The 20,330-nt window shown below is 41.9% G+C and overlaps 1 protein-coding gene across 2 annotated transcripts in view; it reads right to left on the bottom strand.

The window, feature by feature from the left end:
* ADGRB3 (adhesion G protein-coupled receptor B3) overlaps positions 1–20,330 on the bottom strand; it is a 703,006-nt gene that overhangs the window by 669,403 nt on the left and 13,273 nt on the right. Inside the window, exon 3 of one of the 2 annotated variants that reach the window (XM_084826875.1) lies at positions 16,551–16,591. The exons of the other annotated variant lie outside the window; for it this stretch is intronic. Coding sequence (XP_084683001.1) covers positions 16,551–16,591 — 41 coding nt within the window. The remainder of the gene's footprint in view (positions 1–16,550; positions 16,592–20,330) is intronic. 2 annotated transcript variants of the gene reach the window in all.

Below are 20,330 nucleotides of genomic sequence, written 5' to 3'. Positions count from 1 at the left end.
GAAGCACCTTGACAACAATGCCGTGATTACTCGAAGCCAACATGGATTTGTCAAAAACAAGTCCTGCCAGACAAATCTGATCTCATTTTTTGACCAAGTAACCTCCCTTGTAGACCGTGGGAATGCTGTAGACATCATATACCTCGACTTCAGCAAAACTTTCGACAAAGTGCCCCATGATATCCTGATGAGCAAACTAGCTCAAAGTGGGCTAGATGAAACAACGATCCGGTGGATCCACAGTTGGCTACAGAATTGGACTCAAAGAGTGCTTATCAATGGGACCTTCTCAAACTGGGGAGAGGTAATGAGTGGGGTACCGCAGGGCTCAGTCCTGGGCCCAGTGCTCTTCAACATTTTTATTAATGACTTGGAGGAGGAGGTGCAGGGAATGCTGATCAGATTTGCAGATGACACAAAATTGGGAGGGATAGCTAATACTTTGGAAGACAGAAAGACAATTCAAAGTGATCTGGACAGACTGGAGCGCTGGGCAGAAAACAACAGAATGACATTTAATAGGGATAAATGCCAAGTTCTGCACCTAGGAAAAAGAAATCAAATGCACAATTACAAGATGGGGGATACATGGCTCAACCACACTACAAGCGAGAAGGATCTTGGAATTGTTGTCGATCACAAGCTGAATATGAGCGAACAATGTGATGTGGCTGCAAAAAAGGCCAATGCTCTTTGGGGCTGCATTAATAGAAGCATAGCTTCCAAATCCCGGGAAGTACTACTTCCCCTCTACTCAGCACTAGTTAGGCCTCATCTGGAGTACTGTGTCCAGTTCTGGGCACCACACTTTAAGAAGGATGCAGACAAACTGGAGAGGGTTCAGAGGAGGGCAACAAAGATGATCAGGGGACTGGAAACAAAGCCCTATGAAGAGAGACTGAAAGAACTGGGCATGTTTAGCCTTGAGAAGACAAGACTGAGGGGAGATAGGATAGCCCTCTTCAAGTACTTGAAAGTTGTCACAGAGAAGAAGGCCAGGATCTCTTCTTGATCATCCCAGAGTGCAGGACACGTAATAATGGGCTCAAATTACAGGAAGCCAGATTCCGGCTGAACATAAGGAAAAACTTTCTGACTGTAAGAGCAATACGACAATGGAACCAATTACCTGGGGAGGTGGTGGGCTCTCCCACACTGGAGGCGTTCAAGACGAGGCTGGACAGCCATTTGTCAGGGATGCTCTGACTTGGATTCCTGCATTGAGCAGGGGGTTGGACTCGATGGCCTTGTAGGCCCCTTCCAACCCTACTATTCTATGATTCAATGATTCTCTGAATGTGGCTTAGCAGTCTGCTGTAAAGTATGGAAATATTTTTTATCATCTAACCTTAACTCAACCTATCTTTCTGGAATCATACAGGTATCTTGCCATTAGCTTATGGCCCATAGGGTCTACCATTATTTCAAAATATTCTTTATGAAAGATGCATCCATCTTTCTTGTTATTCAAGGTCAAATGAAGCAATCATCTCTCAAGATTCTCATATCTAAAGTGTTTTGATTTAAATTTCTTTTCTTTTTTTAATTCCCATTTTTTATGCAGTTTAACTCTTTTGCAGGCCTTTGTCATCTTACATCAGAACTACTAGTACCATCTGCCTATTCTTTGGCTTCAACAAGTCATATCATCTTCTTCTATGTTTCTGTTGTGATAATTTTCTTCCCTTTTTTTGCCTTGACCCCATGATCAGTGGCTGGCTCCAAATGGGTTAATAGGTTCAGTTTCATGCTTTTAGCAAGTCCAATATCCAACTCTACTTTTACTCAGTAAAGTAAAAACCAGGAATCATCAGCCAAATCTGGTAGCCAGCTAACTGCAGTTGACACAGAATTCAAGGACTCCGTTACTACTAAAGACCAGTGAGAAATATAAAGGTTTGGTATTGCCCTTCACTACATGTATGACCTGTGTGTGAACATGAAGCATGTTCACATTTTACCAGTATGATTTTTAATATAATCATGGTGTTAGAAGATATCAGTTACCCCAGATTCCTATAATTGTGGAATCCCAGAGGTGAAACCCATTGCCTTCCATTCAATTATTAAAACTCCAGAGGTTAAATCAGGTGAACTAGGTGGACCCTCCAGAACAGATTTTCAGAAAACATGGGGGGCTGCAGAGGCAAAGATGGAGCAAATTCCATCATGTGAGCAGACTTCTGCTTGCATGTTGGATTCTGACCTAGGAAAGGATAATCAGTACTACTTCAGCTACTCAGCCAACCATTGGTAGCTAGATAGCATTTCCAGATATCCTGCAATTTTTGATTTCATGCTTCTTGAACACCTTCATTCTTTGCTTTCCCTCCAATGTACATTTGGAACACAGGACTATTCACAGCCTCACACACCATTTTCTTTTCTCTGCATTAAACTTACTAGGATTGCTGGACTGTTGAGTGTGTGTTATCCAGGTTACAGAAGCCATGATATAGTAATGTACTTGTATTCTTTTTGAAGTGTCATGCTTTAAAATTAATCTAAATCAAAGAAAGGGAATTCATCCTTGTATTTTGGGAAAGCTGATTCAAAATGTGTGGATTACCCATTAAGCAAGAACTTTCTTACGGCCCCCCACCTTACATCTGTCCTCAGCCCCCTTCCCTGCTACATATGAGGTTTCTTCTGAGTCTGTGATTCAACAGAATGTATTTATTAAGAGCATTCAAGAGCAGTGTACCCCACACCGACACACCCATGTCACACATACTGGGGAAGGACCAGAGCTCAGTGGTAGAACACATGCTTTGAATGCAAAGTGTCCCAGGTTCAATCCCTGACATCTTGAGGTAGAGCTGGAAAAGCTCCTCCCTGAAATCCCGGAGAGCTGCTGTTGGTCAGTATCAACAATACAGTAGGGATATCAGAGAATTCCACCACGGATCTCGGTGAGGCCGAACGCCAGTGCATTCAGCCCCCTGAAATCTGTGGCGGAATGGCCTGCCCCCCCCAGCCCCCCCGCAGATCCCCCCGGGATGAGACTTACCTGGGGCGGATCTTCCGGGTGGCGGTGGCTCCAGTGGCGGCAGCTGGTCTTCTGACCAGCTGCCGCCGCCGCCACCATTTGTCTTGTAAAAACACACACACCAAAAAACGACGTGATAGGCTACGTAAAGATTTACGTAGCCTATCATGGCTGGGTTAAAAACAAAAACAAAAAACCGCGTACGCAAATGGCAGCGGCTACAGTCGCCATTTGCGTTCCTTATTTTTGGCCGTCTTAATCTACGTAAATATTTACGTAGGCTATGACGGCGAAAATAAAGGGGAATGCAAATAGCGTAGCGGGCGCTATTTGCGTCCCTTTTTGATTCGCCGTTTTAGCCTACGTAAAGATTTACGTAGGCTAAAACGGCGAATCAAAAAGGGACGCAAATAGCGCCCGCTACGCTATTTGCATTCCCCTTTATTTTCGCCGTCATAGCCTACGTAAATATTTACGTAGATTAAGACGGCCAAAAATAAGGAACGCAAATGGCGGTGGCCGTAGCCGCCGCCATTTGCGTATGCGGTTGTTGTTGTTTTTTTTCCTCAGAGCCCTCCGTGGCTGGAAATCCGGCTGCGGACGGCTCTCTGGGCTGGGCTGGGCTGGGCCTGGCCGGCTGCTCTGCAGAGCTGCCACGGAGCACAGCCGGCCGTGGAGGATTCCGGGGGGGAGGAACGGATCGCCTCCCCCCCACCATCAACAAAATCTGCAGAAAGGTAAGGCACTTCCGTGCATCCCTACAATACAGGGCTAAATTGATCAGTGGTCTGACTCAGTATAAGACAGCTCCCTTTGTTCCTATAGCTTGGGTAAGCTTCACCAAGGTCACTTTAGCCAAGTTTTGTTGCTGTTCAGTCGTTCAGTCGTGCCCAACTCTTCGTGACCCCACGGACCACAGCACGCCAGGCCTTCCTGTCCTGCGCTCTCTCCCAGAGCGTGCTCAAGTCCATATTCATTGCATCGGTGATGCTATCTAGCCATCTCATCCTCTGCCGTCCCCTTCTCCTTTGGCCTTCAGTCTTTCCCAGCATCAGGGTCTTTTCCAGGGAGTTTTCCCTTCGCATTAGGTGGCCAAAATAGCCAAGTTAGAATTCATTTATTTTCTCCCTACTTTAATATAGTAGTATGTGCTACATGCACCATACTTAATATAAGGAATAGAAACAAATATGTTTTGTTCTAACATAAATATAATATTCAGTTCCTTATGGTCATAGAAAAAAGAGCATTCACAATAAATGTGTTCTATGGCATTCACTTTATGGCCTGTGGACTACAACTGGTCCTGGTGGTCCCTAATTTTTATTTTCGGTTTCTAACACAAAGGCATTTTATTTAGCCATTCACTCCATATTGGCTAAAAACCTTGTAGCACCATAGTGCAGAAGGAATAATTGGTCTGAGATTGCCTGAAACAAAAATACAGCTCAAGAAGCAGCAGGAATAGGAAATGAATATTATACACACAAGGCAAGTTGGTAGAGCTCACAAGGTTTCATTTCCCCTGAACACAAGGTAACATACAACGCAGGCCTTAGCATAAGCTTAGTTTAATATTTCCTTCCTCATGATGAGAGAGAAAAGTCTGAAAAGAGGAGCTAAAATGGGTTGGAAAGGCTAACAGTGCAATCTATGCACGTTTACAAAAGTGGCCTTCTTTCCTGCTTATCAGAGGACCATCCTCTATTTGAAAGGCTGTCAGAGGACAGTCTTCTATTTGAAGGTGCCTTCTGTTTGAAGAATTGTTTAATCCAAGTCCAGTTTAAACTTTAAAGACGGAGGAGTTAAGACAGAGATAAAGACATCAACACTTAGCACCTGGACCACAGACTATACAGACACACAGGTCGCCCCGCCACTGTTTTCCCCACTATATTATATACTGAATTTCTATAGTAATTATTTCTATATTCATATCTATAATTTTACACGTGCAAATTTTATGCAAATGTATGTCCTCTTTTTGATGATGTAGTATTTTTATTGTTAGACACTTTTTCATTTTGTTGTCTTTTGATATTTTATTTGATACTGTTTGTGTTATATATAATAATGCTGTTGGCTGCTTTGGGCTTCCTTTTGGAGCGAAAAGTGGGATACAAATAAATGATGGTGATAATAATGCATAAGTAGCCACCCTAATGTCTTCTCAGAAGTAAGACACATTGAGCAAGGGGATTTACTCCCAGGTAAGTGCATATAGGATTGCAGCCTTAATTTTGTAAACCACCCTGGAACCAAATCAGGTCAAAGGCGCACGCGTGCGCTCTATCTATCTATCTATCCATCTACTAGTGAGAAAATTGGACTGTTTCTGAGACGATCTATGATTCTGAATCCTTGCAGGTTGGCAGAAACAATCTTTGGTCATCTAGCTGAGAGAGCTGACCTGTAATTTCTACCCATGAGATTGACTAATTTATGCTGCCAATGAACAGCTCAACAAACTACTCTGCTGGAATCTTAGCAATGGGAATCCCATGTGTGGGTTTTAGTTTTTCCTGCCAATTAAACAAGTGCCAGAATTGTGACAGCCTCTCTTGCAAGTGTCAAATAATTAGGCTTGGATTGGAAATACTAAAACGTATTCAGCAGCTGTATAATAATATAGAGTTTTCAGAGACAGCTAGTCTTTGTCTGGGACTTTACAGGCAGCAAACTAAACTACATGGAAAATTCTTCCAGTTTTCCATGGATACAAGCTGTGTAGGTCTCAGTATGTCTTTTATGTGAAATCAGAAGAACCATTCATATGTGTGGCCAGTGATTATGACATGTCTAGGATATCCTGTGAAAAGCAAACTACTGGTTATGTACTGCTACTGTAGTTGTACTGGTTATGTGATACTGCTATTACAACCTTACTTCACTGCAAGAAGGGTTCCATGAAAAAGACTCCTTAAAATCTCTGAGTCATGAGGTCTTGAGGTACCTATGAAATTTGACAGAATGGCACATCAGTACCCCTGAGATAATGGCCTTTTATATGCAAGTGTAATTATCATGCAGCTATTTAAACCAAATGATACAACAGTGATTGGTTGGTTGGTTGGTTGGTTGAGATCATAATATACTTAATGGACACACCTTGAAGTGATTTACAGACTGCTCTTATGCACGTTTACTCAGAGGTAAGTCCCACTGGGTTCAGTAGGGTTTATTTTCAAGTAATTGTGCATAGGATTACAGCCTTAGTGGCGTTTAAGGTTTCTAGATTTTGTCATTTTGTTTCTCGGCAGCAACATCTTCCATTTCTGTCATACAAGCAGGAAGCAGGAGTAATTATTTCAACTCTATCTGGTAGGGTCAGTTTGCTTTTACCAAAGACAGCTTGCAGCACCCCCTATTTCAGGCACTTCCATCTCAACGCCAAATACAGTTATCGCCATCAGTTTCAATAGGACTGCTGTGAAAGTCTGTGGCTTTCCAGAATGTGCATACTACATGTCAGTACAGGAAAAAAAAAAGTGTGCAATTGTCATATCTGATGGTTGTCATGCTTTTTCCTATATTGGAGTCAGGTTTCTAATGCTTGAAGCAACCCTAAGATTCTAGTAACTTCTCCAAAATCAAGAAACCTTAATAAGGTACCATCCTTTGTATGGTATTAGTGGTAATATTGTACTATCTTCTGTTAATCTATAATTCCTATTAACAGGGCAAAAAGTGTCCCAATTAAGAAGACCTTCCCAATTAAGATTGAAGTATTAACAACAACACTGATAATCTGACAAAGAGGAGGGAGAGAGCTATAGTCTGAAGCTCTGGGGATTTTCCTGGAAAAGCCTTAGCAGTTGTCTGATGACAGCAAGGGTAAAGATAAGACAAAGCTGGCTGAGACCTAGACACTAGATCAATGGATCAACTCACCCGTTGGATCCCTTGCCATAAACATGAGATTGCAGACAATATCACTAGGATGAAAATATGCAAAGATCCTTTTGAGGCAAGGACAAAAGGTTTGGGATGATGGATGCTTTCCACCATCTGTTTTGTGCTCTCCACTAGTCAAGTAACAGGTAGAGAGGCAGGACTGGGTCTAAAATAAGGTACAGAAGGGGTTTCCTATGGTGCCTGATAGTGCAAGATGCTATTGCGATGGGCTGTGATGGTTGCTAGTTTTTTGTTCACCTCCCGCATTTCCTCCAGCAGGTGTCTCTGTTGAATCCAACTTCCTTCCACAAATAAAAAGACCTTTTCCGTGCACAAAGCAGCAGGTCTGGATCCAACCCATGTTTCTTTGCTTTCAATAGAAGATTCAACACTTACAGTATGAAATATTATCGGCCAGACACAGGTTTACCATCTCAGCAAGACATTCAGCACTTCAGCTGAAGTGAACACAACAGTATTCAAGTTTTGTAACAAAAATTAAAAACAAAGACAACAATTTTTTTTTAGATTTTATGGCTATTTTATATTTTTTTCTGCTGCTGTTTTTTGTTGTATGCTTTTTTCTTTTAGGACACAATCCTATGCATGTTTAGACAAAAGAAGTCCTATAAATCCCAGCATGCCCCAGCCAGCCTGGCTGACAGGAGGGATGCTAGGAATTGTAGGACTTTTTTCTGTCTAAACATGCATAGGATTGTGTCGTAAAGCAACTGCAGCCTTAGGATTGTGACCTTAGTTTATCTAATCCACCCAAGGAACTTAGATTAAAAATATAATAAATAAATGAATAAACAAGCAAACAAATCCCAACTATGATCCTGACCTTTTACTTGCTCTGAATGTAGGTAAATCAGTGCACGTGGTTGAAATTCATACATACAAAAGTCTTCCATTATTTTTATCTGGATCCTAAATAATCCTTTTCTCTCCTGAAAGGATTTTTTGTGCAAAATTTATTGACTCTGCAATTTTGCTATTGCCTTGCATGCTTTTAGAGAAAATTAAATTGCACTGAAGCTTCTCTGCCATGCAGTACTCATTCAGAGTACTTTATAATGTATAAAGATTATTGGTGTGCTATTTTATCTACTATGCCCATTTTTAAGTCTCATTGCATATGCAATGTTAATAGACTTTTAAAATGCTGGTTATTTTTAAAAAAGGGAGAAAAGAGTGAAACATTTCTTGTACAGACAGCTACATGTGCTAAAAGGAACAATTCTAAAATGCATGATCTGTAACCACATCTCTGGTCAAACTCTGCCTTCTGTCATGCACATTTCTCTCTCTCAAAAATAAGCAGGAGCCATCAGCAATGGTGCAAGAATTATCTGATGTTAGTTTAATACAAGTAATATTTGTTGAGGGCAATAGGAGATAATTTGTGCTCATAAAAAAATGAGAAACAGATCCTTTCTCTATCACGCACAGCTGTACCCCAAAGAAAGGAAGGGGATGTTTTCATTTAGGGAAGATGAGCACATCATTATTTTGGAGTAAGACCTCTGGCAAAATCTTCCCAGTGTGATGGTCATAACAGTTTTGACTGATGATAACCTAAAAGCACAATGGTATGAGATGATGCCCAAGGAAACAAGAGTTTGGAATAAAGCGCAGTGATTGCTCTGCCACCAGCAGCCACAGTCCAACACAGACTTAGAAAGCAATGGGTTCAAGTATGACTCTGTGCCGAAGTGACTCCAGTCATTACTGAAACACTGTGAGCTGGTCTCCAAATACTGCCCTGGCATAGTAATACAGGTCTGTGCTGCTGTGCTGCCTGCAAGCAACCCTCCCTCACACAGTACCCCAGACAGCACAGCATCACACACAAAGCTGCTGGCTGGAATGGAACTGCAAGAGCGATGTTGTTACATTTCTAAAATGGGAGAAGCCGAAGGTCAAGCTATCGTGGAAGTCAGGCTCTTTGCTTTGGAAAGCCTTTCCTCTAATTCCAGGTATGTGAAGGCTGTGGCAGTAGTGACTCAGTAGTGAGGGAAAGGGAATGTGCTCTTGCACAAAATTATACTCTTGCTATTTGTGTGTTCCATAGCTAAGCTCTGGAAGTAATAACCTGTTGTTGTAACAGAATTGCTACTTATAAGCAGCATAGCAAGATGGACGTGCCTCCAAAGGCCAGCCCCAGAAATCCATCCCTCTGCAGCCAACAGAGACTCACTTCCTAGGGTAAGGAGGATACGATTATCAGTGGTTACTGGTCCTGTTGGCTAACTGCTACCTCCAATAGCAGTGGCAGTATGCCTATGTACACTAGTTGCTGGGGAACAAAACTGGGACTACTGCACTCATATCCTACTTGTGGGTTTCCCACAGGCAGCTGGTTGGCCACTGGGTGAACAGAATGCTGGACTAGATGGACCCTTAGTCTGATCCAACATAGCACTTCTTATGTTCTTGTGTAGGGTCAACTTTCCTCTCAAACAGACCCCAAAGAGCCATTAATTGGGGAAACATGGGGCCTCTATTCCTTTTGGGTGGTTGCAGACATTGTTTTATGATAGATATATTGAGGCCTTTGCTTAATATATTCTGCATATTTTATGACCTATGGTTAAACAAATTATTATGGAGTTTTGCATACTATAATGTAGCACTATCAAAATTTTTACACATTGTCATTAAATCAATCATATTTCATGTCTTAATTTTTCTTTTTCTTTTTTCTCCTTGGCCAGTTACAATCAATAGCCTCCTTGGGGGGGGGGGGAGTAATATTTCACCCAAAGAATGACATCATGCTTTTCTGTGCTGTTAGGCTTCTCTTTTCAACTTCTTCATGTATTCCTGCTCCACTATTGTTTCTACTTCTTACCTCAAATGTACCTCTGAAATTAGTGAGCTGAAAAGCTTTAGAAGTGGTACATATACAGAATGAGATTAATAATGTACATGATTGCCAGAATAATCAATTTTTGAGGTGAAATAGTATGCCATTATCCTTTAATAATTTAGAAATAAACATCTAGACATTTTCTGAACCTCTATAGAGGATTTTATCAATTCCTCAAGTATGTTTCATAGGTGAGGATAATCTAAATGGGGTGCTGCTGCTGCTGCTGAAAAGGCTAGCAAATGTAGCACTTAAAGCTTTTGTTGCAACAAAATGAAGTTCCCTGGAACTATTGTATAGCTGATAGCATCTCCTAGATACATCACTGTATAATTTCAGGTCTAATATATTTCATTCTGAATAATTCCAGGGGCAAGCAGATTTTTCCTTTATATAATCTCTAAGTAACTAAGTGCTGAAGACATGAAGCATGTGTGGAATCTTTTGCATATCCATCCATATAGTATATTGGGTGGGGGAGATTATGATGATCATATACTTTGGGTTAAAAAAAAATAGTTTTATTGCTCTTTCAGGGAAAAAACACACACATAAGCTTACAAGCAGAAAGGAACATTATGAAAACAACAACAGCACCAACAATTACAACAATACTGAGGCTGCAAATCTATGCACACTTACCCGAGAGTAAACTCTGCTGAATTCAGTGGCAGCTACTTCTGGGTAAACATGCATAGGATGGCACTGTAAATCCCCCAGTTCTACTCCCACCACCCACCCCCAGGTTTAGAAGTGTAAGATATTTGTTATAGTCCACTTTACATTACCAATGTATTTCTCTTCACTTTTTATAACATACAAATGACTTTGTACTTCTAAGGTTTACAGCATTTTATATACGTCTGCATATCTTGGAAAGGGAGCACTATTTTCAAGAAAAGTAGTTTTTTCGCCGAAGCCCTTGAACTGTCTGTTAGCTTTTGCATAACTACAGTTTACATACCTATTTTGTAACTGGAGGAACCTGAACTCCCCCGCTCCCCATACTAGGGATCACATGACATTGCTACTAATATCAAATGAATTAAAAGATCTTTGTAAATACAAACTTACACATCTTTCAAAGCACATTTTAAAACAATTCATTTGGGGAAGGGAGAATATCATGGCCTATAATATTTTTAATCTATTCCAATATTTTCTTGACAAAGCAGGGGTTGGGTGGAAATAGCTTAAAAGAGTCTCTCATGCGTTCTTTCCAAAAGTCCTGTTCTGCTTTTTATATATGTGTTGAATCTTCCCAGGTGTTACATATAATCTGCTCAAAACTTTATACTTTACATTTACAGTATTGATAGATATTTATTCAGCAAATATTCTACATAAATTGTTCCACATGAATGGTCTTTTTACATTTTTTTTCTTAATGTTGCACCACAAACGTTCTAAATATTATCCAAGCAAAATGTGATGTTTGCTCATGGCAAATTATACAGAAAGCCTGTTTGCTACAAAAAGAGAACGTGTCTGCCAGAAGCAAAACATGTATCTCAGTCCTTAGATTAGGGATGTACAAAAGTCACTTACCTTTCGCGGATTATGTTGATGGTGGGGGGGAGGCGCTCCGTCCCTCCCCCCGGAATCCTCGCCGGCCGGCTGTGCTCCGCAGGGATTCTGTGGAGCCGCTGGCCAGCTCCGCCAGCAGCCAGACATCCAACTGCTGGCTAGCAGGGATGCAAATGGCAGCGGCCGTAGCTGCCGCTGTTTGCGTCCCTGTAGTCAGCTGTGATAGGCTACGTAAATGTTTACGTAGCCTATCACATCTGACTTAAAAAACAACAACAACGCGCGTACACAAATGGCGGCGGCCATGGCCGCCGCCATTTGTGTTCCTTATTTTGGCACGTCTTAGTCTACGGCAAGATTTACTAAGATGCTACGCTATTTGCGTTCCCCTTATTTTTGCCGTCTTAGTCTACGTAAATCTTGACGTAGACTAAGACGTGCCAAAATAAGGAACGCAAATGGCGGCGGCCACAGCCGCCACCATTTGCGTACGCATGTTTGTTTGTTTTTAAGTCAGACGTGGTAGGCTACGTAAAGATTTACGTAGCCTATCACAGTTTTTTTTAAAAAACCTAGCCGTGATAGGCTACGTAAATCTTTACGTAGCCTATCACGTCTTTTTTTTTTTTAACTGGAAATGGTGGCGGTGGCAGCTGGTCAGAAGACCGGCTGCTGCAGCCGCCGCTGCCACCGAACCGCCGCTGCCGCCGCCGCCAGGAAGATCCGCCCCAGGTAAGTCTCGTCCTGGGGAGGGCGGGGGGGGGGGCAGACCGTTCCGCCACCTATTTCGGGGGGCCGAATGCGCTGGCATTCGGCCTCCCCGAGATCTGTGGCGGAATTCTCTGACATCCCTACCTTAGATACTTTCTTGGTTGAAAGCAATCATCACTAGTTTCAGTGGTGCTTAGAATCATAGAATAGTAGGGGTGGAAGGGGCCTATAAGACCCCTGCTCAATGCAGGAATCCAAGTCAAAGCATCCCTGACAGATAGCTGTCCAGCCTTGTCTTGAAGGCCTCCAGTGTGGGAGAGCCCACCACCTCCTTAGGTAATTGGTTCCATTGTTGCATTGCTCTAACAGTCAGGAAGTTTTTCCTGATGTTCAGCCGGAATCTAGCCTCCTGTAACTTGAGCCCATTATTCCGTGTCCTGCAGTCTGGGATGATCGAGCAGAGATCCTGGCCGTCCTCTCTGTGACAATCTTTCAAGTACTTGAAGGGTACTATCATACCTCAGTCTTCTTTTCTCAAGGCTAAACATGCCCAGTTTATTTATTTATTTATTTATTTATTTATTTATTTATTTCATTTCTATACCGCCCAATAGCCGAAGCTCTCTCAGTTCTTCCAATCTCTCCTCATAGGGCTTTGTTTCCAGTCCCCTGATCATCTTTATTGCCCTTCTCTGAACCCTGTCCACTTCATCTGCATCCTTCTTAAAGTGTGGTGCCCAGAACTGGACACAAAGATGAGGCCTAACCAGTACTGAGTAGAGGGGAACAAGTACTTCATGTGATTTGGAAGCTATACTTCTATTAATGCAGCCCAAAATAGCATTTGCCTTTTTTTCAGCTACATCACATTGTTGGCTCATATTCAGCTTCCTTACTTTTCAGCTTGCTTACTTACTTACTTTTAAGTAAACATGTTACTGATATATATATACACACACATGTGCGCGCGCACACACACACACGCACACGCACACAAACTTAATAATGAATAAATTATAATGTACACAAATTTATTTGTGCGATCAAGGTTTTGTTAACTTTGTTGGTCCACAGGAACAGACTGAGGCACAGGACAGAGGTGTGTGTGCGTGTGTTTTACTGAACCACTTAATGGTTTAAAAATGTTTCAAGCTTTCACATAGTTCTCTGAATGAATGTCCTATGTTCTACTTTGAAAAACTTGGCATGGCAACACTTTCACAACAATTTTTAAAATGAAAATTGTGCAGAGATATTTCCCAATAAGGTCAGCATAATATTCCTCCAATGAGGATTCAGTAATTGACATCCTACTGTTGTTGACATCCCACAGTCCCTACCATTCCAAAGTAAGCAGAGAGATGATGGCACAGCAGTTCCTAGGACTAGTCCTTAAAGAACTAGTTGGTCCAATAAATGATATAATTTTGCACTCTCAGCATCTCTTGCTCTGGAATCAATAATGGATTAAAAATTTAAACGCTTCTCCTAAGGCTTAGTTACTGGCAATAAGAGCTTCAAGTTAAAATAAGCTGGTATTGTGGCCCTGTCTTTTTTGCCTTTGGCCTCACCCACCGCTGGAATGCAGTCCCTGAGAGCTTCTCTGAAATTAGCCCTTGGGTTGAAAGAGGCTGGACACCTCTGGCTTAATGCAACAGCAGTCATAAGGCAAATGGATGCCTATTATATGAAAATACTATTATACAAAATAAAAATTAATGAGAATAGTGCCTCTTCCTCAGAGTTCAAACTGTAATACTAAGCTCCATGGTCTTGCTCTAATTTGTATGCTGTTCTGCTTGTTGCTCTTTTTCATTATACTAGCCGTAAGCATCACTTTTCAAATATTTGTCAACAATTAAAAATGCCAAATTGTAGCCAACTTTCCTAAACTGATTAACCAATCCTATGCATGTATACTTAGATGTAAATCTCACTGACTTCAATTGGGCTAACATGTTAGGATTGCAACCCAAGTATCAGGGGGTTGGACCTCATGGTCTTGTAGGCCCCTTCCAACCCTATGATTCGATGATCTTTTAGGACAAAAGAAACAGAAAGCCAGCAGTTAAATTCGTCACTTGAATTTGCAGAGTGATACCATACAAAATCATACCAAAAAAATAATAATTCTGACCTCTACACAGCAGAACTCCATGCAGAGACCATTCCTAGTTCTGAATTCCTTGAGATGCCAGGGATTGAACCTAGAACTAGAGATGTTTGTACTTTGTAAATTCCTATTCAAAATGACCTAATCCGCACCTCATGGACTAATGTATGGATTAGATTTAGCTATACACCAGTTTTTGTACACTTTTCTGAATATTGCAACACAATTTAAATGTATCAAATATGCACTTACACACATATTGGCCTGGTTCTCATGACATGCTGGAGCTCACTTTAGGTTATTTAAGCCACAGTAAGCCACAGCACATGCTGGGCACAATTTCAATATGCAACCCTGATCTGACGTTGTCATGTCATGCGAACCCGGCTATCAGAGGTTATGCGGGGGTTAAACAACCCTACAACAAACCAAGGGTTATGTGAGGCTTGTTTAACCCTTGCATAAGCCCTGATGGCCAGGTGTGCATGACACAACCCGATCGGGGTTGCATATTGAAATCATGTCCAGCGTGTCCTGCGGCCCATTGTGGCTTAAAAAACAATACTCTGTTTAAAAACTTATCAGTGCCTGCCATCTGCTCAAGGGAAGATATAATATATTCTACCTGCCAGTGGAAATTCTCCAGAATGAAAACAAGGTGGGAATCATTAGAGAGGCAACAGATGGAAGGAGTATTCTTCAAATATACTTACTTTTAATACTTACGTATGTAACTAGGTATACTTTTTATAGTACATAGTTATTTACTCCCAATTGTGGGCAATAGTATTTCTGTACATATCCAAGGATCAAACGTAAAGAGTAAAGAATGATCTGCTGTTCTGTGATATTTCGAAGAAAGCTATATTGTGAAGAAGTACGAGCCCCAGCCCAAGTCACCTTGCCACCTGAAGTGAGAACACGCGCCGCCTCACACTCCTTCCCACTTCTGCCTTGCACCCCTTCCTGGTTGTGGGGCTCTCTTGGCTGAGCTTGAGTCAGCCACATTCCAAGACAGTTCACTCAAGCTTGGCCAAGTTCAGCCGATCTCTTGCAGGGCCCTGCTGTGGCTGTGGTAAGGGGAAATGTGTGTGTGTGGATGCAATAGGAGGACAGGTGGCAGCTCTCCAGAGAGCCCCACCACCTGCTCTTTCGCTGCAGCAAATGCCACAGTGGGAGAGTGGCTGGCAGGGCTCTCCAGACCCACCTGTGAGAGGTGGTGGGCCAGCAGCAGCTGGCCTTCCTGGTAGGGGTGGGGAGGAGCAAATTTTGCCACTCCTCCCACTCTGTCACCTGATGCGGGATCATCAGTACGGCCGGCCCTGAGCCGTGCAATTAAAACACGTTACTCTGATTTGCTACTCTTTATGGTACTGGGTGGGTGGGCACTGGGCAGAGGATTAGGCAATCATGGGTACAGTCCATTCCACCATCTAGGAACTTGACCATCTCATATATATAGTAGGCATTTGCCAGATTAGTGTGGTCTATTTTTTCATGAATATGCATAAAATGAGATATAAGGTAAGATTGAGGCATCCTTCTAATACAGATGTCTTTCATTTTACATGCCACTAAGCACAATTTAGTTGATACTTATTTCCCATATTAAAAAAGATTCTAGATACATTCCCATCATTTTAAATGGAAAGTTCTTATATGGGGAGCTGACATTTTCAATTATTATTATAATTATTAGATTTCTTAGATGCTTTTCTCAAAAACTCAAGGTGTCTTACAATAGAATGAAAACATACAAAATTTAAAATAGCTACAACAATTATCCATTAAAATATCACCATCCCATAAAACAACTAAAACATCAGTGACAACCATAAACAATTCTGCTGATACCTTAGCTCACCAGATGCCATATTTTCTCATTTCCATTGCTCTAATCACTTCCTTAGTCGCCCTCTTTTAAATCACAGTTAATTCATCCCTTTCCCACTCATGGTCTTTCCTCCCTGCCTCCAAACTGTAACATGAAAAGCCCTTTTTATTATCGTAACCCCTTGGGCTAGCATATAAACGTGCTTTTCTTTTCTTTTTTGCTGTCTTATCTTTTTCCTGAAAGCTTTAACTGATTTGGAATATTTTTGTTCAGCTGCCTCCCCTCCTTTGAATTTCCAGGGTAGGATTCAACAGTGATTTCTTATCATGTCTCTCAATGCCAGTAGCTATTGCAGGCATAGCAGAGCCTGGGTGAGATACCACAAGTAAGAGGCAAGCATGTAGCATGACTTTTTCTCAATTCTGCACATGGCAGATGACCTTATATATTTCTTTCCTGTTGGCGGTTTCAATAGAAAAGCATTTAGAATATCATATGTGATTAAAAAAAAATCTCTCTTAAGAGTTCTAATACTCATCTTACACAAAAGCAAAACACATTGGGTTAAATCCAACATCAGACTAGCAAATGTCTGCCAGTGCCACAGGACCTTCTCCCTCTTCCTTCCACACCCTGGAGCCCTCCAGGCTGCTTTCCTCACCCTCTGGATCAGATTTGAGGATGTGTGGGAGGCTGCAAGGGGGAGGGGAAATTGCCCCCTCCTGGTTCTGCTGGTGGAAGCAGTTTTGTCAGCAGAATGACACCACTGGAATCAACCCTCTAGGTTAGTATGTTAACCTTAATCATCCATTCTGACAACACTGAACAAGGCCACAATCCACTAAGAAGTTCTCCTGTACAATCTTAATATTAATAATGTTTTAAAAAGGAAAACAGAATAATAAAAATTGAAATACCGTAATTCTAGATTTTCTAAAGATTTAAGGCCATTTAAAATAGTATACTTTCTATTTCTTTTTCTTTCTTTTTTGCCTTCAGTATTACTTGTTGCAAGTTATCACCACTGAGTGTAAACCTGTTGAACCATTTCACAGTTTGCATATCCTGCACATGTAGGGACAAACTAGACAAGAGAGTGATCCATCTTACACTTTCTCTAATGGAGCAAATCGTAGCTTTGTGGGACTGGGGTTTTCACTGGGAAAACAGTGCAGGGGAGAAATGGTTAATCATTCCCCCCACAAGCACCATGGGCCTTAAACTGTAAATAGACAGGAGATCTGGTCATAGATGAATTATATTCAGAAAATTATCCATTACTTATCCAATTAATATCTTGTGATATGAGCCCCAATTGAAGCAATGAAGTGCAAAAAGGAGTCTTGCAACGGTTCTTGTACTTGCATTGGTCCCACAGAATACATGAGGTACATGTCATCTGCATCAAGATGAATGGGAATGCACATCTTCATTCAAGTCTATAGGAGTCATGTGCATTGCATTGACAGTGTTGTATGTGTTTCATGAAGTTAATGTACATTTACAGTGAAATCTTATATATTTTTACTCAAGAATAAGCCTTACTGAGTTCAGTGGGACTTACTCCCAGATAAGTGTATACACAGGATTGCAGCCTGAGTCTCACTGACTCACACCCACAATCAGTACCTGTTGGCCAGCTTACCCACTTACAATGGGTTCCTGTACCAACCTACATGCATGAAAGATGGATGTCCAGATCTGTCCCACTGTTATATGAAATAGCTTCTCTGTGCAGAACCTTCCTACTTATACCTAAGGGAATTGCTCACAGATTCAACAATACAAAATTGCAAATCCTGAAGAAGGTGGTTGAATCCTTTAGCTTATAAGAAGTTGCAGTTCTGTACCAACTATCATAATAATAAATTTAAAAATGTACTTACACACTGTATGGATATTATAGGCTAAAACTAGTGCTTTGTGAGCAGATGTCTACTTGTACAACTGGAGTTTCCCTTCTCCTCCTGCCTCCTGTAGCCCTCACCCCTGATTCTGCCCTAGAGGTTCCTTCAATCCCCCAAAGGGGACTATGAGGGGAGGGGGGAGGGAAAACTTGATCCAGTAGCCATACCCATTTAAGTAACAATTTTGATGGGAAATGTAATACCCTGCTACATTTATCATCAAAATTGTTAGTTAAAAACAAGAAAGTATAAAAAGTGTAATTGCTACTATGTTCATAAATCATTGATGCATAGTACGTAAATTTCCACTTTCCCACTTGTCTAATGGCTTTCTCCACCTTGTTTTATATTTCTTGTTAACAGTAAATACAAATAATGCCCAGTAGAATACTACTGTGACCTTTATTTTATTGCAATTAATGTAGACTTACAGAAGAACAGCTAAACTTCAGTTTGAGATTTAAAGAGCCACAACAACTTTGAATGTGGATGCTTTGATAGAGCCCGTGGAGCATGACTGAATAAGCTTAATAAAAATTAATTCCCCTGGAAGAAAGAACTCTTCTCTGAATAAATTACTTTCTGTATATTGAAATGTTAAACAGATCATTCTAGTACAAATTAAAACTGAAAACTGAGCACTGCAATGCTGATATTTCTAGATGATATTAAAAATAACTTGGGAGAATATAAAAGTAATTCAAAAACTCAATACAAAAGAAATGAAGAAATACCTTTTTATAGATTACTGTGCTGTCATTCAATATGTGCAATTGCCTTAGGAATTCAATGGCAGATCCATGTGCATATTATAAAACTGTATATGTGAACTGGGAACTAAACGAAGCCACCATCTTCTTGTTTAGTCATTGCAACAGTTTTGCATTCTCTCAAAGGAATCAGCTTCAGGTTTCTCCAGTATACCTAAAAATGCTGCAACCTAGGCCATGTTTCCATGACAACAGAAGGAGAAGCGAATGGAGGAGTACTGGATTTTTAAAAAAACTAATCAGCTTTGCTGTGCTTTGGTCCATGCAGGGCTCCATGAGCAGGTTCTCCGCACCAGTAAAAATTGCTTCACAGAACACACTTCCTGGTGGGGGTGGGGGTTGGAGTGCACATCATCTGACTGGCAGGGGCTGCTTAACCAATAAGAGAGGCTTCCCCCCTACCCCCTTTCTCCTTTCCTCTGGAAGTCCAGATGCACCTACATTTCAGGAGCAAGCCTCATTGAGCACAATGGGAGTTACTTGCGAGTAGGCACATGTATGCTTGTGCTGGGAAAGGAAAACACAAAGATGGGAAACCAGCCCACATTTTAACCTGCAGGATCTCTATAACAAAGGTGTGAAGTAGTTACTTCCTAAGGCAATAAAACAAACAACAGAGAATCGGAGCCTTGAGATCACGCTTTACCACACTTAAGGAATTGGGCTTTAAACTGTGTCAAGTCAATTGAGGAGGATCTCTGTAAGTTCTGATGTAGGCATTCAGAGGGCAAGCCTCATTGACCACAAGAAGAGCTACTTCTGAGGAGACATGAATGGGTTTGTTGTGGGAAAGAGAGCAGTAAACACGAAGACAGAAACCAGCCCCCATTTGAACCCGCAGGATCTGTATTAAACCAAACAAAGGAGAATCAGAGCCTCGACATAGAGACTGCGCTTAACCACACTTCGGGAACTGGACTTTAAACTGTGCCATGTCATCTGAGGGAGTTCTCTGTTAGGGATGGCGGAGAATTCTGCCACGGATTCCAGTGAGGCTGGATTCTTTAGAATCTGGCCCCGCAGAATCCGTGGCGGAATGGCCTTCTGCCCCCCCCCCCCACGTAGTCGAACCTGACTTAAGGACATGAATAGGACTTTAAGCAGTCTCAGGAAATCTGGATTTTCCCTGATTAGCTCTGGGGTGGCTGCTGGATAGTCAAAATGTCATGTATCCCTAATGACCTCAACATGCAGCCAGCTTGGAGTAAATCACTGGTGGAATCACCCACCTAGAATATTCTACAGTTAACTCTACTAGCCCAACATGCTAGATCTTAGCATATTCAGGCTACAGTGAGAAGACAAAGACAGAGCAGTCATTGACTGAGGTCATTCGCAGCCACAGCCCTTCTTGCTTGCTTACCTTTGAGAACAATCAGACTGGTGGCGCAAGGGATAGCGCTTTTTCAGCGGTGGCAGCATGCTTATGGAACACCAGGGGTGTAGTGCTCTGGGGTCACACCGGTGCTTCACTCCTGCACTTTTATCGGAGCCAGCTCCCAGCCAGATTGCAGTCTGCTGCTGCTACAGGGCAGATGTGGTGGGAGGAGGAGGGAGCAGAGGAGGGGAGCGTGAGCAACTGGCGGCTGCCTCTCACCTACCATGCAGAGCCAGCCAAAGGGGGTGAGAGAGGGAGCCTGAGGGAGCTCTGCGGCTCCCTCTTGGCGCCCCCTATTCTCTTCCTCAACTCTCAGCTTCTCTGCCTTCCACCCC

Source organism: Heloderma suspectum, chromosome 1 (assembly GCF_057233095.1).
Source record: "Heloderma suspectum isolate Gila_16-S chromosome 1, 16-S_ref, whole genome shotgun sequence".
NCBI classification, from domain to species: domain Eukaryota; kingdom Metazoa; phylum Chordata; class Lepidosauria; order Squamata; family Helodermatidae; genus Heloderma; species Heloderma suspectum.
Note: the sequence above shows the minus strand (reverse complement) of the source record. Positions and strands in the feature narration are given on the sequence as shown.